The sequence below is a fragment of the Molossus molossus genome, unplaced genomic scaffold (assembly GCF_014108415.1).
Source record: "Molossus molossus isolate mMolMol1 unplaced genomic scaffold, mMolMol1.p scaffold_m16_p_14, whole genome shotgun sequence".
NCBI lineage: Eukaryota > Metazoa > Chordata > Mammalia > Chiroptera > Molossidae > Molossus > Molossus molossus.
In genome coordinates this window covers 34584610-34604121 of record NW_023425349.1, presented here as the reverse complement: position 1 = coordinate 34604121, position 19512 = coordinate 34584610, and the positions used below count along the sequence as shown (strand labels likewise).

Here is a 19512-nt window from a genome sequence, read left to right as displayed (position 1 = left end):
TACCTCAGTTCAGGCCTCATTATGCTCTCAGGGCACTGAAGCAGCCTTCTTATTATTGTCTTTCCAGCCTCCCATTTCTCCTTTGAATCCCCTGGCCCCATTGCAGTAGAACAGCTATATCTAAAACACTAATATGGTTACCTAAATACCTTAAAATTCTTCATGGGAAGAGGGGAAAACCCTTCATGGGCTCTCCTCCCACGTACCTTAAGAATAAAGTCCAAAGTCTTCAGGACTCTGTGATTTGGCCCTTGCCATATAGTCACATCCCCCTAACATCCCTCCATTCAGCCACAGCAAATTATTCTGAATGTTCCCGTTTCTCTGGAGATGTAGGCCTTAGCATACTCTAGCCTCAAACCTTAGCTTGGTGAAGGCATTAATTTTTCAAGTCTGAACTCAATGGCGGTGTTGGCAACTTTACTGTCCACAAGCTGACATGCTTCTCCTTCCAGTACCCCTCAGCCAGAATTTTCCTGTCACAGCACTAATCACTTTGTATTTGTCTGCTTCCTTGTCTCCCTTCCCTGACCTGGTATTCTGTGAAAGCAGGGACTGCTGAATCTCAGTTGTTTTTGTAAATCACATCTAGCACTGAGGTTGGCACATCGTAGACATCATTAAACATGTTTGAATAAATGAATGTCAGTCTCCCTCAAGACCCTTTAAACATTCAGCAGTATTACCCTGCCAGGGCAGTCCTCTTTGTCATGAAAAATCCCCCCAAACACCTGCTCAAATTCACAGCCCAACACTTAGCAGGAAGGGACTACACTTCCCAGCTGACAGTTCAGTGACATGTGGCTTAATCCTTCCACATTATCCCACAGCTTCTCCTGAAAACAAAAGGATGATTTCATATTACATCAGGTACATTCTTGCTCACAGAGGATTGGCTCCCAAGACCTGATAGGACAAGAGCAGGGGTGGGGAACCTTTTTTCTGCCAAGGGCCATTAGGATATTTGTAACATCATTCGTGGGCCATAAAAAATGATCAACTTAAAAATTAGCCTGCTATATTTGGTCAATCATTAACTGACCCCTAATGTGATGGCTGGAACTGCTTCTCTTTGGTGAGGTGTGTGATGTTAGCTGGTATTGATTTCAAGGGCCTTATACAGGCCAGATGTTCCCCCCCTCCCCGGACTAGAAGGTGGGAGTGAACATCTAAGGAAAACAATGATGATTTTCTCAACTTCATTTCCCAATCAGAGAGGCCTGTTATTGGTTTGCCACTGGCAAGTTTATTACATGATTAAAGTTCAAATAAAAAAATAATAACCAAAATCTCAGCAGGGAGGCTACAGCCAGAGTTTGGGAGTGCTGTTTCTCTGTCCCCAGCCTTTGGCCAAGCCCAGCTCTATTAACTCAGCTTGACTCGATCAAGTTCCTCATCAAGACTTGCATCTGTGCCCTGGACATCTCTGCTGTTCCCACTGGAGACTGAGTTCTGGGCCCCTGGCACTGGAGCTTTGGTAAGGGCCCCATACACACCCATGGCCTGAGGAGAGGAACAGAGAGAACCATAAGGACATATGGCAGAAGGTGAAACACAGCCTACCAATGGCTAAAATAAGGTGGGGCTGCAGTCAGTCAGCTTGTTTTTTCTTTTTCCCTCTCTCAAATGTCAGTCTTATAAGCTCTGGAGTCAAGTTCTAGGAATTTTGCAAACTACCAGAGCAGGGCCACCCTCAGAATACTATACAGGTATCTGGGAGAAAACAATGTCTCAAGAGCTTCCCTATCTTGAGGGTGAGTGGGGGTGTTTCATCCTTAGAGATTCATTCTCTACACGGCCTGAAGGGAGGTCCAGGTTTCAAGGACTCTGAAAACCTCTATGGTATATAAATGGTGATGGTAGTGGTGGAATCTGTCTCTGGCATTGGTGCTTTGTGCAGGAACCTCAGGGCACTCTAACCTGAGCCACCATACTGGTGACATCGCCAGGGTTGGAGGGCAGCAGGATAGTGTTGGAATCCTTGGCCAGTTTGGAGAACGCACTGACATACTGCTCAGCCACAGTCAGTGAGGCTGCTGCATCTCCATTCTGTGGCCATAGGAGGGATAAAATCAGAAATCAGACATCAGACTTAGAGAAGTGGGTGGGGTAGGGGTGAGGGGTAGTGGAAAGGAAATGTCAGGTTCCTGGAAAAAGGATATGCATATCACAATATAAGAAATCATCATATAAGCTGGCTCCATGGAACCCACAAAGGCAGGAATTTCTCCCATAGGTAGATAAGAGAACTTCCACTGTCAATTTCTGTCCCCCACTCCCACCCAGGGCCTCTCACATGCTGTGTCAGAGCTGCAGCCAGGATGCGAATAGCTTCAGCTTTGGCCTTGGCCTTGGCTAGAACTGCACTGGCTTCTCCTGGAAGAAAAGAGACAGGACTTGGCCCATGAGGTCAGGGTACCCCCAAGCTACTGTCCCAGAACCAACCCTCAAAGACCCATGCCCTGCTCCTCCCTCAGGCTCTACCCTCTGCTGACCTGCAGCCTGATTTATTTGTTCAGCCTTTTCTGCCTCAGAGGCCAGGATCTGTGCCTGCTTCTTTCCTTCTGCCACGTTGATAGCTGACTCTCGAGTCCCCTCAGACTCTAAAACTGTGGCCCGTTTCCGCCTCTCTGCCTCCACCTGGAAGCCCCCAGCAATCAATAAGAAGTCAGAGCAAAACTCTTAAACAGATCTGCAACTGTACCCATCACATAGGAGTCCAGGTTCCCCTGCAACTAGAGCATGGGATGTCCTCCTTGGCCCCCACCTGCATCTGCATGGACTCTTTCACCCGGGGTGGCACATGGATATCCTTGATCTCATAACGGAGGCAGCGGATGCCCCAGCAGTCGGCAGCCTGGTTGATGGCATCCACAATGTTAGCATTCAGGGACTCCCGCTCCTGGAGGAAGAGAGGTGTAAAAAGAGGTATAAGCCTCACCCAGCCAGTGTGGCTCAGTGGAGTGAGCACTGTCCCAAGGACTGAGAGGTCCCAGTTCGATTCCTGGTCAGGGCACATGCCCAGGTTGTGGGCTCAATCCCCAGGAGGGGGTGTGCAGGAGGCAGCCAATCGATGTTTATCTCTCACATTGATGTTTCTCTCTCTCTCTCCCTCCCTCCCACTCTATCTGAAAATCAATGGAAAAATATCCTCAGGTGACGATTTAAAAAAAAAAAAAAGGTATAAGCCTCTTTTACCTGTGTAAAAGTGTATGAGACCTACTCACCAAGGGTCTAAGCTGAGAAGGACCTAGGATTGATCTTAACCCCAAGAATGGAATGAAGAGTGCCAAGCCTGTGTCTTCAAACCTTAACTCTGGCTCAGAACCCTTACCCGGAAGACTTTGTCCAGAGAGAGTTTGCCAAGCTCTGATCTCATGGTTGTCTGAGCTAGCTGGGTGACAGCATACTCAGGGTCCTCAACACCGTAGCTTGCCTGAAAGGAATATGGATAATGTAGGAAGCTTGGGTGCAGAATTTTAGTGAGAACAACTCAGGAGCTGAATAAAGCAGAAGACAGATACCTTGTAAGGATCCATGATGCGCAGGTACAGGACCCCATCGATTTGCAGAGTTACATTGTCTACAATGCAGGAGCAGGAGAGAAAAAAGAGGAAGGTCAGGCCTCCAGGTCCCAATCAGCTCTTTCTCCTAAGCTCTGTATCTCCAGCAACCACATCCTAATGGCCTCAGAGCACCCAAGTCACCCTGCACCCCTCACCAAGAGTCACAGCTGACTGCTCAGGCACATTGATGACAATTTCTTTGAGACTCTGCACATATCGGATCCGGTCTAACACAGGGATGAGAACGTTCAGGCCCTGGGAAGAAGAGTCATGAGTCTTCAGAAGGATGGGGGCTGTAAGGTTGGTATCCAAGCTAGGACTGTAATTGGTAGGGAATCAGCATATAGAACATGCCCAGAAAAGAAGGATGGGAATGTCAATGGTAGGGAAGCCCAAGAGAATAGGTTGAGCCTCTGAATGTATGGGAGAATCAAGGGAACGGGAGCCAGCAGAGTATCTTTCTTCAGACAGATGGAACTGAGAGTGGGTAGGGGAGACTCCTAAGAATAAGGCACGTGGAATGCTAGGGCAATAGGAAAAGGTGGGAACACGGTTATGACGGTCAGCAGCCTAGGCCCCGCCAGGAGGTACTTTCCGTCACCCCCACCCCGACCCCCTACCAGCTATGTCGTGAGGGAATTAGGAATCAGGATGGCTCGGGGTGGGCAGATGAGTTTCTCACAGGCTCCAGGATCCGGTGAAATCGGCCCATTCGCTCCACCACCCAGGCCTCCTGCTGCGGCACAAACAGTACCACGGTGTTTCGGGGCAATCCTGAGGAGGCGCGGCGCGGAGCGCGGCCAAAAGCCTGCACGGAACCCTGAAGGGAAGACGAGGGTTAGCAGAGATTTCAGCCGGCCGGGCACTCCGCCCCTCTCGGCGCCTGTCCGGGAGGCATTTTCCTACACCGCGCGGAGACGGACTCACGTGGGGCCATGACCTCTGACCCCAGCTCGCTACCCAAACTTAGAATCCCTCTCCTTCCCAGCTAAGGACCCAAGTGATCTCTGGACAGGCCCTTGGAAAATGCGGCTTTGCTCCTACCCTTAACAAAAGGGCCCCAGTGCCCCGCGCCGCGCGCGCCAGCATTTCCCACAGCCGCAGCGACCTCCGGAACCAACGAGATGAGGAGCAGAGCGGTCTCTCGAGAAGCCCGGACCTGAGCCTTTTTTCCTCCGGTGTTTCCACTCCCCCGGATGTACTTCCGGCCGTCTCTTCCCTTCCTTCACTTGTCATTTTACACAGCCAATCAACATTACCTGGCCGAAGCGTGCATCAAATTGTTCCCGGAGAAAAGCAGATCTTCCGAGAGGGCCCCAGAGTGAAGTTTGTTCCGGTTCTTGCTGATCAAGCTCGCGATCCCGGACTTGGTGACCAAAATGGAGGCAATTTTCCGTGTGCAGGTGGCCCAGTAACACCTCCCACCGAGTTCTTACCCCCCCACGAGAGACACAGTTTACCCTTCTGAGCTTATAACCGCGCCCATCTGTCACCATAGCGACCAGGGTAGTACTGGAGCTGACTCGCAGCCACGGTTGCCATAGTGACATTCTCTGGTAGTCCTGTTATACCCAGCCCTCCCACTGGGGACTGACCCCATTCCCGTTGCTGTGGTGACTGGGTCTAACATTGTGTTGGTGATTGAACTGAGATTTTCTCCTTCCCTCTTTTCCCAAGGCACCATAGCTTTTTCTACTACTTCCCAGTCAGGGTCTATCAAGTCTGGTACCCTTGCATAGTCCAGCACAGAGCCCCAAAGTTCAGCCTTGTCTGGAGCATGTCAACCTACCCACATCCCTGATGCTCTGGCACATCCTTTAAGAAACTTGCATAATCACCCTCATTTTAATATCAGGGCAATGAAGCTCAGAGGGGCTAAAATCATTAACACAACTAGTATAAGAATTTGTGTACACAGACAGTTAAGCTTTTATGGCTGAACCTTTCCCACCACCTAACTCCATTATCTGAAAAGAACAAGGCCAGACCCTGAGACTCAGCAGGACCTCCCCAAGACCTCATGGCCTCCCGCCTTCTTCCTGAAAGAAAGGGCAGAGTTCCAGTTCCAATTGGGCCCTCCATAGCCATTCCCATGATCTTCTCAACAGAAAAAGTACAGCTTAACTCAAGTTTCCAAAGAATTTATTTTCTTTCTTTCTGCCTTTTTTTTCCCCTTAAAAAAAAAAAAAAAAGTACCAGATACAATTTTTCCCCTTGTTTTTTGTTTGTGTTTTTTTCAAGTTTCAGCAAATGCTTGTTCCCCTCAGCCCAGCCCCAGGAGTCAGGGCTAAGGCTGGGTCAGAGTCTGGAGTGTGATATGGGGTAGCTGGGAACCACATGATTGAGTTTGAGGGGTACCCCTCACCCCAGCTGAGGTAGGTGGGTCAGAGTCTGGCCAGGTGAGAGGAAGCACCCCAGTCCTTGGCCCTGACTCTGCCCCCTGAAAACCTTCCTCAGTCAGGACCCCAAAACAAGGAGACACAAGCAGGAGAGGGACTACTGGAGTCTGGAGCCCTAGATGAGGGGTAGTTAACCCCCATGTGTGTGCACATGCATGCACGCTCTCTTTCTCACATACATACCATTCACACAAGCTTGTGTACATACACACACACACATATATATAAGTTGACTTTCAGAGAGGGGTCAGAGGGTAGGTGAAGTGAAAAATATAGGGAAGAACAGGAGAAGTTGAGTGTTTGGCGAATGACTCAGTCCTTCTGGGATAATCTCTCTGCCCTCAGCTGAGGGAGAGCAGTTCTCCCTCAGCCCCTACATCAGCCTCTCGAGCTCCTGAAGTTGGAGCAATATCTAAGTAGAAAAGGAGGAGGAGCAATGCCAATTGTCAGGTTTGGGAGGTTACCAAGGCAATCCAATCTGAATAAATTATAAATTAAAAATAAATAAAATAATAAGTGCTCCCTGCCCAGGACAGGGAGGCAACGTTGGCATGACTTGCCTGGGAACTTGGGACAACCTCAGGGTAGCTCCAGTTCCTCCCCACTACCTAAGCTGGCCTGGGAATTCTAAGGGTAGGGGCAGGCACATGGAGAACCCAGGGTAGGGCAAATTGTGGTAAGGATCAGAAGCTTTAAATACCCAAATATCAATTTGGGCATAAGCATGGCAAGGGCTTCTATTCAAGCCTGAAGGGTCTATTGCCACCTCTCCATGTGTTTGCTTTGTCCAGGATAGAGCAGGATGGGCTGGTCCTTAGCCCATATGGGTTCAGGGCAGAGGTGAATAACGTGGATTGTGAGGGGCCTCAGTCACAGCCTGCAGTTCATAGGGGAGTCCTGTGTCCAGTTCTAGGCTCCGTCGGGAAAAAAGCAGGCGGATGTCTCCATGCAGGCTTAAACGGCCTGAGCGGGAGCTCCGGAACCTGAGGGAGGACAGGGTGATCAAAATAAGGATCTGGACAGTAGAGAAGCAAGAAGAGATCCTATTCAGTGAAGGGATACATGGGTTGGTGAAAGGATACCTGGGCCTCCCCAGCTGTTCCCGGGCCCCCTGAGCTGTTCCCAGGCCCTGTTCTCACCTGAGGTGCAGCAAGTAGCAGAGGAGGCGGTGGGTGGGGCTAGCATTTCCCTCCTCACCCACAGGCACCAAAAAGAGGCGATGGCGCAAGAAGGTCATGTGGGCAGCAGGCATGTCCGAGAAGTCAAAGGTCACAAGGAACATCTTCACCACAGTCTGGTTGGGGTTAAATAAGGTCTGGGGGCAGGACAGGCAAGGTTGGTGGGGCCTAAGGGCTGTTTTCCTCTCCCCACTTTCATTCCCCCTCAGGGAAAACTCACCACTTGGATGGTGCCCACCTTGGGCACGCTGTAACCCTTCCTCCCCAGGGGGTTCAGGTCCACGACGCCCTAGGAAGGCCATGGAGCCATCAGCCAATGTGGGCACTGGGAGAGCCCTGAATACCCATCCATCTCCACAGTCTCACTCTGGGATCTGTCCCCTGTCCCCCACTGGAGTTCTCCCTACTGCCATGACTCACTTCTATGTCTGCCTAGAATTAGGTCAGCCCCCAATCCCTCATCCTCCTCAAAAGTGATTTTAGGTTGAAATCAGATCATACCAGGAAGGGGGCCGGGGCATTTTGCTCAGAAACATCAAAGAAGGTGACAATGACAGGCAGCGTGACATGCTGGGGACAGTAGGATCCACTAGCTCCAATCTCTGCGGTGAAGCCCTCAATGTGGCCAGATGGTGCAAAGCGTCCTCGAAGCAATGATTCCTATGGTGGGAAAACACACTATGAAAGAGATGCCAGCTCTTTTCCTTATCCATCCAAGCCACACTCCACCATCCCACTTCCCCTAAGATCCCCAAATCATGGAATCCAAGGGTAACTACCTCAAAGTTGCCCAACAGGGTACGGCTGATTGCGGGGGTAGGAACAGGGGAGGCACTGGGGGGGCTCAGCAGGTCTGGGCCCTTCTGGAGGCTTCGAAGGGAACTCCTGGTAGGGCAGGGGATACACAGTGGGTTGGCTTGAGGTATTCTGGGATGCCTGCTCATGTTCTTAGGCCCCACCCTTTACCATTACCCAGGGCCCCTGCCCTGGGTCCCCTACCCTGGAGTGAGAAAGAGGATTACAGACTTCTGTTCCCATTTTCCAGGGACAGAAGCTAGTCACTTACAGCTTTAGGCGACGGGCACCTTTCAGCCTCCGTCCCATAGGACTGCTGTCTGTTGGATCCTATGGAAAGGAAAAATTGAAGTATTGGGTGGAGGCCACATATGTTTGGAGGAACAGAGGCTCATCACAAGCTCTCATAGGAACATCCTCCCAGGCTTCACCTTTTCCCAAAGGGGCGGGGGATGGGGCGTTGGACAGAAAAGGTGAAGGGGAATAAGAAGTACAAACTTCCAGTTATAAAATAAATCACAGGGATATAATGTACAGCATAGGGAATAGAGTCAATAATATCATAATAACTATGTAGAGTGACAAATGGTTACTAGACTTATTATGATCACTTTGTAAGGTATATAAATGATGAATCACTATGTTGTATACCTGATGCTAATAGGATATTGTGTCAATTATAACTTAAAATAAATTTTAGATTTTTTTTATTGATTTTCTTTTTTAAGTGAGGGAGGGAGAGATAGAAACATCTAAGTGAGAGAGATACATTGATTGGCTGCCTCCTCTGCACGCCCCCTACTGGGGATCGAGCCTGCAACCTGGGCATGTGCCCTGACCGGGAATCGAACCCAGACTTCCCAGTCCATGGGACAACGTTCAATCTACCAAGCCACACTAGTGGGGCTTATTTATTTATTTATTTTTTAAATTGATTTGAGAGATAGAGGAGGGAGAGGGAGAGAGAGAAACATTGATGAGAGGGAACATCGATTGGCCGCTGCCTGCATGCCCCCACTGAGGATCGGGTCCACAACCTGGGCATGTGCCCTGACCGGGAATGGAACCGGCGACCTCCTGGTGCATGGGTCGATGCCCAACCAGTGAGCCACACCGGCCAGGCTTAAAATAAATTTTAAAAAGTAGTAGACCACCTCCTCTCCTGGCTTACCAGCACAGGCTCCTTGGGCCCAGGCAGCAGGTGGCTCCAGAAGGGTGTGGCTTTGGCATCAGAACTGTTGGCAGCAGGAGGATGACCCAGGGTTCCCCGGCGCTTCTGAGGGGCTGGCCCCTCATCCTCAAAGCTGACATCCAGGGCTTCTCCAGCTGGAAGCAGCCTTCGCTTGGTGGGGCAGGGGCCTGGAGGTCCAGGGCCAGGGGGTGTGTGCTCGGGACTGTGCCCATTGGCAGTGCCAGGGGACTCCCTAGGCCAGGGGCTGCCCCCATTGTCCACCCTAACCACTGGGCTCTTACCCCCTATTTGTGCAAGACTGTGCAAATCAGTGTCAAGTGTGTGCAGCTGGCCTGGAGGGGCTTGTCCTGGGGATTCCCCCAGGGACCCCTGTCCCCCTGGATCTGGGGAAGCCCAGTTTCTGGTGTGCAAAGTATTGCAGGAAGCATTTGATGGGGGCCAGGGGGGATTCTGGGCCCCTAAAGTCCAAGGTGAGGTGGAGCTACCTCCTTGTTCTACAACACACAGGCCATGATGGCAAAAATGCTGGCTGGCCACACCCAGCCCCAGCCCCAGCCCCAGCCCCTCTGGGCCCAATAGCCCCACAGTAGATGGTTCTTCAGGGGGTTGTCCCTCTCTGGCTCCCAGCCCAGGGCCTCTCTTGAGCTCCCGGGGACCCTCAGTAAGCGGGGATGATCGTTTCAGGGCCCTAAGAGGCTCGGAGGCACCAGCTGGAGAGGAAAAGATGGATACCTGGTAGACCCCGGGGGATGTTGCCCCTCCTGCTGGGCTGTAGCCCATGAGCAGGCCACCCTGGAGGGCCCCCTGCCTGACTGCAGGCTGCGAAGGGCCAGCCTCTGGCTCTGAGGATGGAAATGGCTCCGCCTGCACGTGGCGCATGAAGTCCCCCCTTGGGTCAGGGGGGCCCCCCCTCACAGCCTTTATGCTGGGCCTGGGCTGGGGGGCCTGGGGACATCTGTGCAAAAGAAGAGAAAAAAGGTGGTTAGAGAAATCAATAAGTTTTCTCATTCTCAGCTGAATTTCAAATCCTTCCCTGGCCTGAAGAGGTGACCTTGAAGGGTTCATAAGGGTAAAGGTGTCCAAATCCCCAGATGGATTAATGGAATATAAAGGCCACTCCAGAGCCTCTGAGAGGGTGACATGTTTAGCTCAGGTTACTTACTGAACCTGCTCCCCCTCCCTCTCCTTGGCACTCACCCCGATGAAGAGGCCTTAAGCCTAGCTGATTGTTCCCTCTTCCTGACTGATGCCTTGCTCTCCTAGCTTGCAGTCTGGTCCATGCCCGCTGCACTGGCAAGGTGACTGCCACCATTCCGTGCAGCTCCTGGGCTCAGCTGGACCCTGAGGAAAGAAGAATAGATGTAAACCCAGATCCCTGCAATCAGTGGTAAGACTCCTCTCCATCGGGGTTTTGTACGTAGCAGAGCAGCTCCCTTGCTGTGATCTATTGAAAGTCAGCCCTCGACACAAGGGTTTGAAAAAAAAAAAAAAAGGCTCCTCTCCAATTATAGGCTAATAGAGTACACCCCAGGTCATCCTCATCCCTTATGAGGAGCTCTTCAGAAACAGAGGGGCAGTCTGGGGATCCAGGTCCCAGAGGGCAGAGTTGGGCTACCTAAGGAGTCACAGAGAGGCAGGCCTTGGCTTAATATAATAAGGATCTGATAAGTCGAGGCAGGATGACCACTTGTCAGGGCCAACACTTTGGGGACTTGTGCCTTGAATGGGAAGGGGAATGATATACCTCAAGATCCAAGACTATGCCAGATGAGAGGTGGCCAGGGCAAGAATTAAGCCCTCCTAGTCAAGACCACCAAATTGCACAACTCCTTCCCATATGTCTATCTCCAAAGAAACAAGTGCCATCCCAGAGCCCTAAGGGCAGAGATCTTGTAGAAACTCACCCCTTATCAGCACTCCTCAGTGGTACAAACCCCAGGTCAGCTCAAAACAGGCCCTTCAGCCTTAAAACTACCAATGGCCCCCAGCAGTCTGTCCCTTTAAAAGGAGGCAACAAATCTAACCATAAACAAGTGTGTGGGTATGTGTGTGTTGGGGGTGGGGGGGTGCCAGAAGACACTATTCCTCCCCCTAGGCCCTGCAAACTAGAGATAAGGCAGTTGCAGTCAGACAGCTAGAAGCAACTAGGACTACCTTTCTACTCCTCTCTAACACATCCAGCACATATCCAATATCCAAAATCCCAAACCATTGCTTTTCTGCCACAAGATGTTCTTCACCAACTAATCCACCATTAGGGAATGTCAAATTGAAGAACATTTTCCTTCATGGAAGGAAATACTTCTCTTTTGGTCAATAGCCTTTGCTGCTTGTCATCCACAATGCCCTTTCCACTTTAAGAAATGCCTTCTGTTTGTCTACCCCAAACCTACCCTTCCTCCTTGGCTAGGCCAAATGTCATTCCCTCCAGAGAACCTACTCTGGCCACCCTGGACCACAGATATCTTTCTCTCCTCTGAGACTTCTGTCACTATCTCCTGTAGCCCAGTGACAGTTCTGTTTGCTCTACGGGTAAGAAATCTCCTAGACTGACCATAAGGTTCTTAAGGATAGGTCTGCACCCCACTATTCTGTCCAACTCCAAGCACAGTGGGAGCACATAGCAGTGCTCAAAAAAGTGGAATGCAAGCCCCAGAGATCCGGGCAGCAGTCCTGACAATACAGAGAAAAACTTCTAGAATGAGATAAGCAACAACAGATGTGGGAGTAGGGGCAGGGTAAAAGGGGAGATTTGCACTCAGGGACTGAAAGGCTCTCCGACACTAAGTTCTCATTATTGTACCCCACACTATCCTAGTTCACCAAGTTCTCATTAGAACTAGGATCCCTAAGAAAATTCTGGTTTCCTGTGGTGGGTGGGGTGGTGGGAAAGGGCAGAATGCCAATGGCACTGCTGTCAGAGGGGATAACCTATACTCTCTCTACCTTTCCTTTCCTCTACCCAAGCCATACAGATTCAGGAAGGGCCTTTTCCTTAGTACTTTCACCTCCAGGTCATCCCAAATGGCCTCTTGAGCCCTAGCTCTGAGGAAGCCAAGTGATGACATGATGCCCTACATGACCCCAACATGCTTGGCACCTGCTCATTACCCCAGAGATCCCTCAGTTCCTGCCCTGTCAATAGGAAGCTCTAAGATTCACTTCCCTGCCACCCAGCCAGTCTGGCTCTAGACCATAGTGGCTTCAAGCTGACTCATGGGGCAGGACTTCGGAGGAAGGAGAGGCCAAACCTCCTCTCTGTGTAGGGGGTGGGCAGCAGCTGGCTTCAAACAGCTGTGCCAGGCTTTGGCTGGCAAAGACTACAGCTCCCAACATGCCAAGGGAGCAAGGCCAGCAAAAACAACAAGTCCCAGAATACAATGGGGTCTGTACCCTCAGACACCTGCTTGGCCTGGGCGGTGAGGTAGATGGGTGTTCGTACAGGCACAAACTCCCAGGCTTACTCTCTTCTTCCCTTCAATATTAAAGATAACCATTTCTATTCTGATCAGGGAGGGTGGTAGGAAGAATTTCTCTCCATGTGCTTACCACCCTCATCCTGTTCAGAGAGAACTGCTGCCAGCTGCTCTACATTTTGTCCCCACACATGTGCACACAAACCAGGGGGCTTGTTTCCATAGACCACCACTGTGGGTAGGAAGGTCAACCTCTGATCTCTCACCACCCTCTTAGCCACTGGTCTAGAGCCCTCCATCCTTAGTGGAGAGGGAACAATTCTCAGTACCTCCTCTAAACTGAACCTGGCTGACTCACCCCGGTTCCTGGGCTCCTTGTTCTGGACGATCCCCCATCTCCACCCCCTGCTTAGCCTCCCAGGTCCTTTCTCTTCCCTCTCCTCTCCACAGCCTGGGACAGGCCCCATTCCCTACTGGAGCTTCGTAGATTTGCTCTTTCCCCTAGTACACACTCACCCCGCTCCCAAATTGGCTCCGCCACGGCGGTCGCTGCTCCGGACCCCTCCGTCCTTTCCCTCCCTTCGAAACCCCAATCTTCCCCGACACGGGCCCCCAACCCAAACAAAGGGTGGCTCAGGCTGAGCCCTGCTCTGCTAGGCTCTTTTCTGTTTAGCTTAGTGTGCAACACTAGCGGCCCTGGCGTCTGCAGCCCCCCAGCTTCTGCTGCGCTCCTCCCCGCGACTGTCCCTCCCTGTGGCCGCCCCGGCTCCGCGCCGCCGACTCTGCTGCCCCACTGACTCACAGGCCATTTCCTACCAGCTGATGGGGCTCCCCGCCCCGCCCAGCGTCCCAACACCCCCCATCCCCCGCCGTGGCGGCCGCCACGCCCCCCTTAGACCACGCCCTCTATGGTAGCCACCATGCTCATTGGCCCATAGAAGGCCAGCCTCCCACGACCTCAAGTGTGAGGCACGCCCACTCCAAAAGATGTACCTCCATTGGCCCATATGAGGGCAGGCCTACCCAGAGTCGCCCCGCCCACCTCCTTAACCCTTCATCGGCCAAAGTCCAAAACGCATCGTTCTGCCTAGCCATTTAACCCTTTAAAAGGCGTAGGCCTCTCATTTCTCCTCCTCCCTACCTGCCCTTCCTCTACTGAGGCTGGTTAATAAGACGTCCTAGGGCTTTCATAGACACAGCTGGACAACCTTCAAAATCCACCTGCTCTTCCCACACCAGACCCTAAATATCCCCACTCCCATTCATCTCTTCCTGCTGTGCAAAAACCAGAGCTCCAGCCCTGGTCAGGAGCTGGGGTTGCAGGATGGATCCCCCAGTAGAAGGGCATGCAGGAGGCAGCCCATCCATGTTTCTCTCTCACATCACTGTTTCTCTCTCTCTCTCTTCCTTCCTCTCATTCCCCCCCCACAAAAATCAATAAAAATCATATTTAAAACAAACAAAAAAACAGAGACCAGAGAACTCTTGGAACCTAGGAAGATTGCTTCATGTCAGAGCAGAAGAAAAAAGTCCTGAAGTAGGATACTATCTCCTTCCATTGAGAAATGGTACTCTGCCCATTGTCTGTTTGGCTCAGTGGTAGAGCATTGCCCATGGACCAATGAGTTTTGGGTTTGATTCTGGTCTAGGGCATGTACCTCAGTTGCGCTTCAATCCCTGGCCCTGGTCAGGGACATGCGGGAGGTAACCAATTGATGTGTCTCTCTCACATTGATGTTTCTCTATCTCTCTCCCTACCACTATATCTGAAGATAAACAGAAAAATATCCTCGGGTGAGGATTAAAAAAAAAAGAAAAAGAGAAATGGTATTCTTTCTTCTCTTACTCTCTATTGAGGTTCTTTTGCCTTCATTAGAGAGGACCAAAGAGCTCCTGAGATAGGGATACATTTAAATTCAGAAGATCTAAACATCATTATTTGTGTCTCTGAACTCCCATTCTAAGATTAGGCTACTTCATCCCTTCTGCAGTACTCTTTCTATTCATAGGCCCCTGTTCAAGGAGGCAGAACACCCATGGGAAGTGGGATAGGAAGGCTTCTGCCCAGAGTGGGAGAAATATGCCCAACTCTTGTGATGGAGCTCACCCCTATGACTCACAGCTCCCTCGAAACTTCCCACCCTCCCCCTGAGTCACTGGGCCCCAGGCCCAGCACAGGCCCAGCCAAATTAAGTCTAAGCTGAACCAGCATTCCTAATTCTTGTTCTCCTATTCTTTAAATGGCCAGGATGAAAATCTCTGTAAGGATTGGGCATTAAAAGAAATGTTTCAGAGGGTCTGCTCTAAGAGAAAGCTAAAAAAACAGATAGCACTGTCTACCTTTCTGTATGCACTTGTCAGCAAGTCAAACAGTTTGGAACTTAGGAGGTTTTTTCGCCCAGTCTTCCACAGAAGCAGGAGGCAAACACCAGAACCAAGAGATGAAAGACTCAAGCTGAGGCCCTGGAGAATTGACATCAGCCAAGGCAGCTCCCTGGTTGTGCTTCTAGAAGAGGGGGAATCTGTTTTTCTATAGTTCAGGGGGCACAGAAGGCCCAAGGTCCTTGTTGCTACTGTACCTGTGCTGTGGGCCCCAAGGGCCCAGAGGCTGGCCCTCCCCTTAACTCCTCCTTGTGCCCTAGACTTAGAAAGGACAAGCAAGTAAATTAGTTCCTCTACCTTCTCCTCACCTCAGACCAGGAAAAAACCCTGAAAAAGAATCCAGTTGCCATGGACTGACTTCCTTGCTGGTTTCCTAATGGTAAAAAACAGGAGTAAAGAAATTTTCAACGCCCTGAACAAAATTGCAGAGTACCAATGTAAGAGTCTACTTGCCTTAGTAAAAGCTTTCTGGTAGACACAGAACACTGTAGGAAAGAAATAATCCCTTGGTGATCCTACCTTTTTCTCAACCTGCAAAGGGCTAGGGACAATAGTTTCAAGGGAAAGATCAAAGATGTTCTAATCCTCAGTGTGCTCTGGAAAAGCAGCATGGTACAATCAAGAGGCCTCACCTAGCTGCACTAACTGTTACCCTGCTTAATTTTTTTCATAGCCATTATTAACAGCTGACCTCTCTCTCTCTCTCTCTCTCTCTCTCACACACACACACACACACACACAAATTTCTTTCTCTTGTTATTGGAATGGAATCTCCACTGAGAACAGCAACTTTGTTTTGTTCATACAGGTATTCCCAGAATCAGCATCAGTGCCTGGCACATAATAGGTGCTCAATAAACATTGGCTGAAGGAGTCAATGAGTCCTGGGCTGAGCAAATAGCAATTAGGAGATCGGGGTCCTAACTCCTGCTCTTTTACTGTGAAACCTGGAGAAAATCAGTTTCTTTGGTGGTAAATTTCCAAATCTGTAAATGATGACCACTGAGGACCTCCACAGCTCTAGCCTTATACCGCTCTGATTCTAATGGCTATTGTTCACTCATATCCGTTTTCAGAAGATGGGTCCAAGTGTCTGAATGCCTTGCTGCTTGTAGGGAAGCAGAAAGGCTATATACTACAGCCTCAGCACAGTAAACTAATGCCCTTTTTCTTCATGTCCCACCCACTCACACAAATGCCCCAATCCTGAGGAAGGAGGAGTGATCGTGCCCTAGGCCCGCCTCCCTGACAGTCTGGGAAGCTGGGTTACCATAGCAACCAGCTCCTCCTCAAAAGGCATCAGCCTGCCCTCCTTTACCCCACCCTACCCCATGGCTTTGTCTGGCCTCAACACTCCTCCTTCCCCAGCCAGTCTCTCAGCTAGCGGAGGCTGGCTTGGGGCCCCTTTCAGCAACACTGTCACACTCATTCAGCCACTGTGTGGAAGACAGGCCTTTCCCACCCTCTCCTAGTCAGCTCAGAGACAAAAAGAACTCTGGCACTACATCAAGTCCCCTCAGGGAACCAGAGGAGCCCCCAAGAGGAGTAGACTCTAGTCTCAGTTCTGACAGTCAGCTTCCAAGCCAGGAGTGTGGGAAGCCATTCTATCTTCCTCACCCAATTGAAGCTGGAACCTAACATCCCTAGCTCAGCCTACAATCGTGGCTCACCTCTCAAAACAGATCAAATATCTTTAATACTCCTATGTTCTTCCAGAATTTTTGAGGGCCCTGGGGCTCCTCACCCAGGAGAATGAGAAAAGTGGGGAAAATCAGTTTGTAGCAAGTGGTAAAAATATGGCTACCAGTCACTTGGGGGGTTGTAGGCAGAGACCTTGATAGTAGTGGTGGGTGGAGTCTGGGCCTTTGCTGCTGGTTACTAGGGTCTCTGGCCATTGAGTTCAAAGTCTGGGGCAGAGCACAGCTCCTAGACGGGCAAGGACCAGGCCAGGCCCCAGGGCGAGGAAGGAAGTGGGAAATGAGCACACCCAGAGCATAAGGGCAGAGCAAAGTGGGGGGAGGGGGAAGACAGGGACGAGGGCAGGCTTCTGGGAGGAACAGGAACTAGAGTGAGGGGTTAACAGGAACCGAATGGGGGGGAGGGTCCCTAGGGACACCAGCTAGGGGAAGAAACCCCAGTCTCAGCCAGATAGATCCAAAGCCGACTGAGGAGACAGTCACACAAGACTTGGTGGCAAGCAGGGCCTGGCTCCTCTCAAGGAGTGCTCAGGCCAGAAGATGGAGTTAGTAGCTGAGGAACCAGGAATACTACAGACTGGCTTCTTCACCCCACTAATTCCATCACCCTCACTCCCAGAACACAGTACACAAACATCTCTTACTTTCTCAAAACACTAAAGATTCTCTCCCATCATTTGGGGCCTACAACACCTTCCCCTCATACAGTACCCACAGCCCTGTCCTTTCTCCACAGTCCCTACGTCACCCCCACACTCTGGACCACCAGCTCTTCATCACACAGTACCCCGACCCCCCCCCCCCCAAGTGCCTTCGGATCCCCTCCCCCTCAATTATCGCCTCCAACCTTCCATATTAGACAGGGACTTCACCTCTTCACATAGTACCTTCCACCCCCACAAAGCACTCACGTCTCTCCCCCACAAGAGCCCCTGAAGAGTGCACCTCCTGGCCCACATATTGAGCCCCCAACTCCTCCCCCGACTCTGTTTTTCTACCCTCAGCAGTCTACAGATCTCCTTCTTCCCTAACGTGTCCCCCACCTCCTCATGTCCGAGCAAGCGCACCCCAGTCCTTGTCCCTTCTTCCACCCGCACCCCACCCCACACCTGTAGTTCCGTGAATTCCGTTGCACCTGGGGAGGTAGTGGACTGGTGCAGTTACCGAGCGGCCCTATCTGCAGCCTCGGCCTGCAAACCTCGCCCCTTAGGTCCGAGCCCCACCCCCGCAACGCCCCGACCCACCCTCTCCCTTGTCCCACCTCCCATCTTCCCCGGGTTCGTCCCCTTTCCTAGTTTCTTTAATTCCTCCGGGTCCTCCCCAGTAACCCAGACCACGCCTCTCTCGGGCTCCACCCCTTCTCGTCTTCTTGTTGTCTCCCCAGGATCCTCGGTTTGTCCCTGGTCCCACCCCTGATCACTCCCCCCTTTAGGTCTCTCCGCCTTTCACTAGGACCCGCCCCCTAGAATTCCAGCCTGGCAGAACCTGTGCCAGGCCCCCTTCCAACACTAGCCCCCTCCCATCTCGGAGCCTCTCCTCCCCCCACCCCTTCTTCTGCTCGCCTCACCCGGGCGCTCACGCGCCAGCCCAGATCCGCTGGCTCTGATTGGCGGCAGCGGCCCCAATGGATGGCAGGGCAGACAAAGTGATTGCTTCAGGTCTCCTGAGGTCCCACCCCGGCCACGTGCGGCTTCTGTGATGACAGGTCTAGAGGGGTGGGGCTTCAGCCTGCAGGCTGTGGGCCTAGGCAGACCCAAGCCCCGCCGGGAGGAGAGTCAGAGCGGGTGCCAGGGAGCTAGCCCGAGGGCTCCGAGCCTGACCCCGGCGCCCAAGTTTTCGCATTGCTGTGAGCTGTATGAGGAACTTGAACCTCTTTGTGGGGGAGGTCGTGGGGATGTCTGGGTTAGCGCGTGCATTTGCCCTAATGCAGGAGGTCTGTGGTGTTTACAAGGTAGTGTGCAAGGAGCCTCAGGGTGTGTGTGAAAATGGGGAAATCTGGGCGGTGAGGTCTCTCGTTTGTTTCTGCAGCCTACCACGTGCGGAGTCTGAGTTCTGGGAGATGGGCAATAAGAGTACCTGTGGAGGTAGGTCAGAGAGGAAGTCTGTGAATTTTAGGAGCCTAAGTTTTGATACGGTGATAGGAGTGCCTGGAATCTCTGAAGATAAGTGGGGCCTTTGCTTTGAACAAGTGTTGAGCGAATTTTGTAACATTTACATATATGTTCTGTAATTAGCTTTTGAATCCACTCCAACTTCCCCACTCCCCACTGGTTCCCAAGATACAGCAATGGAGGTCGACGATTTACCGGATGATGGCAGCACAGGACCGTTGCAGAACGGAGTGGTCTTAGCCCAGAGCCTATGGGGCGGGGCCTCTCTAAGGAACGGGCTGTAAGGTAGGTCGGATCTGATCAAATTTTAGATTCTTTCTGTGAGTAGTTAATTTAAGCTGGTTTACTGAACACTAATGGTGTGCTAGGGGAAAATTCTTTTTTCTCTGCCTTTAAGGAACTTGTTTTAGATAGTCCTGCACATACCTATACAATCATAAAGAGAGTCAAGTTTGAAGGGTATTGTGTAGTGGAAAAAGCACAGGGTTGAAGTCTTTTGGGTTGGTCTTGAACTGTAGATATTGGGTATTTACTAGCTGTATGAATTTCAGTATATTACTTGACTTTTTAAGTAAAAAACCTTTTTGCCCTGGCCAGTTTGGCTCAGCGGTTGAGCGTCGGCCTGTGGACAAGAGAATCCAGGGTTCGGTTCCTGCTAGCGGCATGTACCACAAAAAAAGAAGAAGAAGAAAAGAAAAAAACCTTTTTGCCTGGCAGGTGTGGTTCAGTGGATTGAGTGTCACCCCACTGAGCGGTCCCAGTTCCACTCCTGGTCA

At 51.3% G+C, this 19512-nt stretch overlaps 2 protein-coding genes across 5 annotated transcripts; both read right to left on the bottom strand.

Annotated features, from left to right (window-relative positions):
* Positions 1–1226: 1226 nt before the first annotated feature.
* STOML2 (stomatin like 2) lies at positions 1227–4715 on the bottom strand. Its single transcript, XM_036260963.1, has 10 exons — positions 4611–4715; positions 4249–4386; positions 3722–3821; positions 3525–3583; positions 3335–3436; positions 2768–2902; positions 2496–2640; positions 2297–2376; positions 1921–2049; positions 1227–1503 (listed from the first exon to the last, which is right to left on the bottom strand). The coding sequence occupies exons 1-10, from the start codon at positions 4653–4655 to the stop codon at positions 1366–1368; spliced, it is 1071 nt and encodes a 356-aa protein (XP_036116856.1). The 5' UTR covers positions 4656–4715; the 3' UTR covers positions 1227–1365.
* Positions 4716–5691: 976 nt separating this feature from the next.
* Positions 5692–17843, bottom strand: FAM214B (family with sequence similarity 214 member B). Of its 4 annotated transcripts, none has more exons than XM_036261182.1 (9): positions 17735–17843; positions 10328–10471; positions 9110–10085; positions 8210–8268; positions 7923–8028; positions 7645–7803; positions 7364–7432; positions 7105–7280; positions 5692–6948 (listed from the first exon to the last, which is right to left on the bottom strand). In XM_036261182.1, exons 3-9 carry the CDS (start codon positions 10007–10009, stop codon positions 6795–6797), a joined length of 1623 nt encoding a protein of 540 aa, XP_036117075.1. In that variant the 5' UTR covers positions 10010–10085; positions 10328–10471; positions 17735–17843; the 3' UTR covers positions 5692–6794. The 4 variants fall into 4 exon arrangements, with proteins under 4 accessions (XP_036117075.1, XP_036117076.1, XP_036117073.1 ...); XM_036261183.1 differs by lacking the exon at positions 17735–17843 and adding an exon at positions 13349–13397 and having other exon boundaries at positions 5715–6948; XM_036261180.1 differs by lacking the exon at positions 17735–17843 and adding an exon at positions 11035–12289 and having other exon boundaries at positions 5715–6948.
* Positions 17844–19512: the final 1669 nt, after the last annotated feature.

Bases quoted from the DNA above. Each gene is read 5' to 3' on its own strand.
- FAM214B (XM_036261182.1), bottom strand. From the start codon at position 10,009: ATGCGCCACGTGCAGGCGGAGCCATTTCCATCCTCAGAGCCAGAGGCT. The intron at 7,804-7,922 runs GTAGTTACCCTT...TTCCCACCATAG, and splicing joins CCCTGTTGGGCAACTTTGAG to GAATCATTGCTTCGAGGACG. The intron at 7,433-7,644 runs GTATGATCTGAT...TGGCCTTCCTAG, and splicing joins ATGCCCCGGCCCCCTTCCTG to GGCGTCGTGGACCTGAACCC.
- STOML2 (XM_036260963.1), bottom strand. From the start codon at position 4,655: ATGCTGGCGCGCGCGGCGCGGGGCACTGGGGCCCTTTTGTTAAGG. The intron at 2,377-2,495 runs GTCAGCAGAGGG...CTTTTCTTCCAG, and splicing joins ACAAATAAATCAGGCTGCAG to GAGAAGCCAGTGCAGTTCTA. The intron at 2,050-2,296 runs GTGAGAGGCCCT...CTATGGCCACAG, and splicing joins CTGCAGCTCTGACACAGCAT to AATGGAGATGCAGCAGCCTC.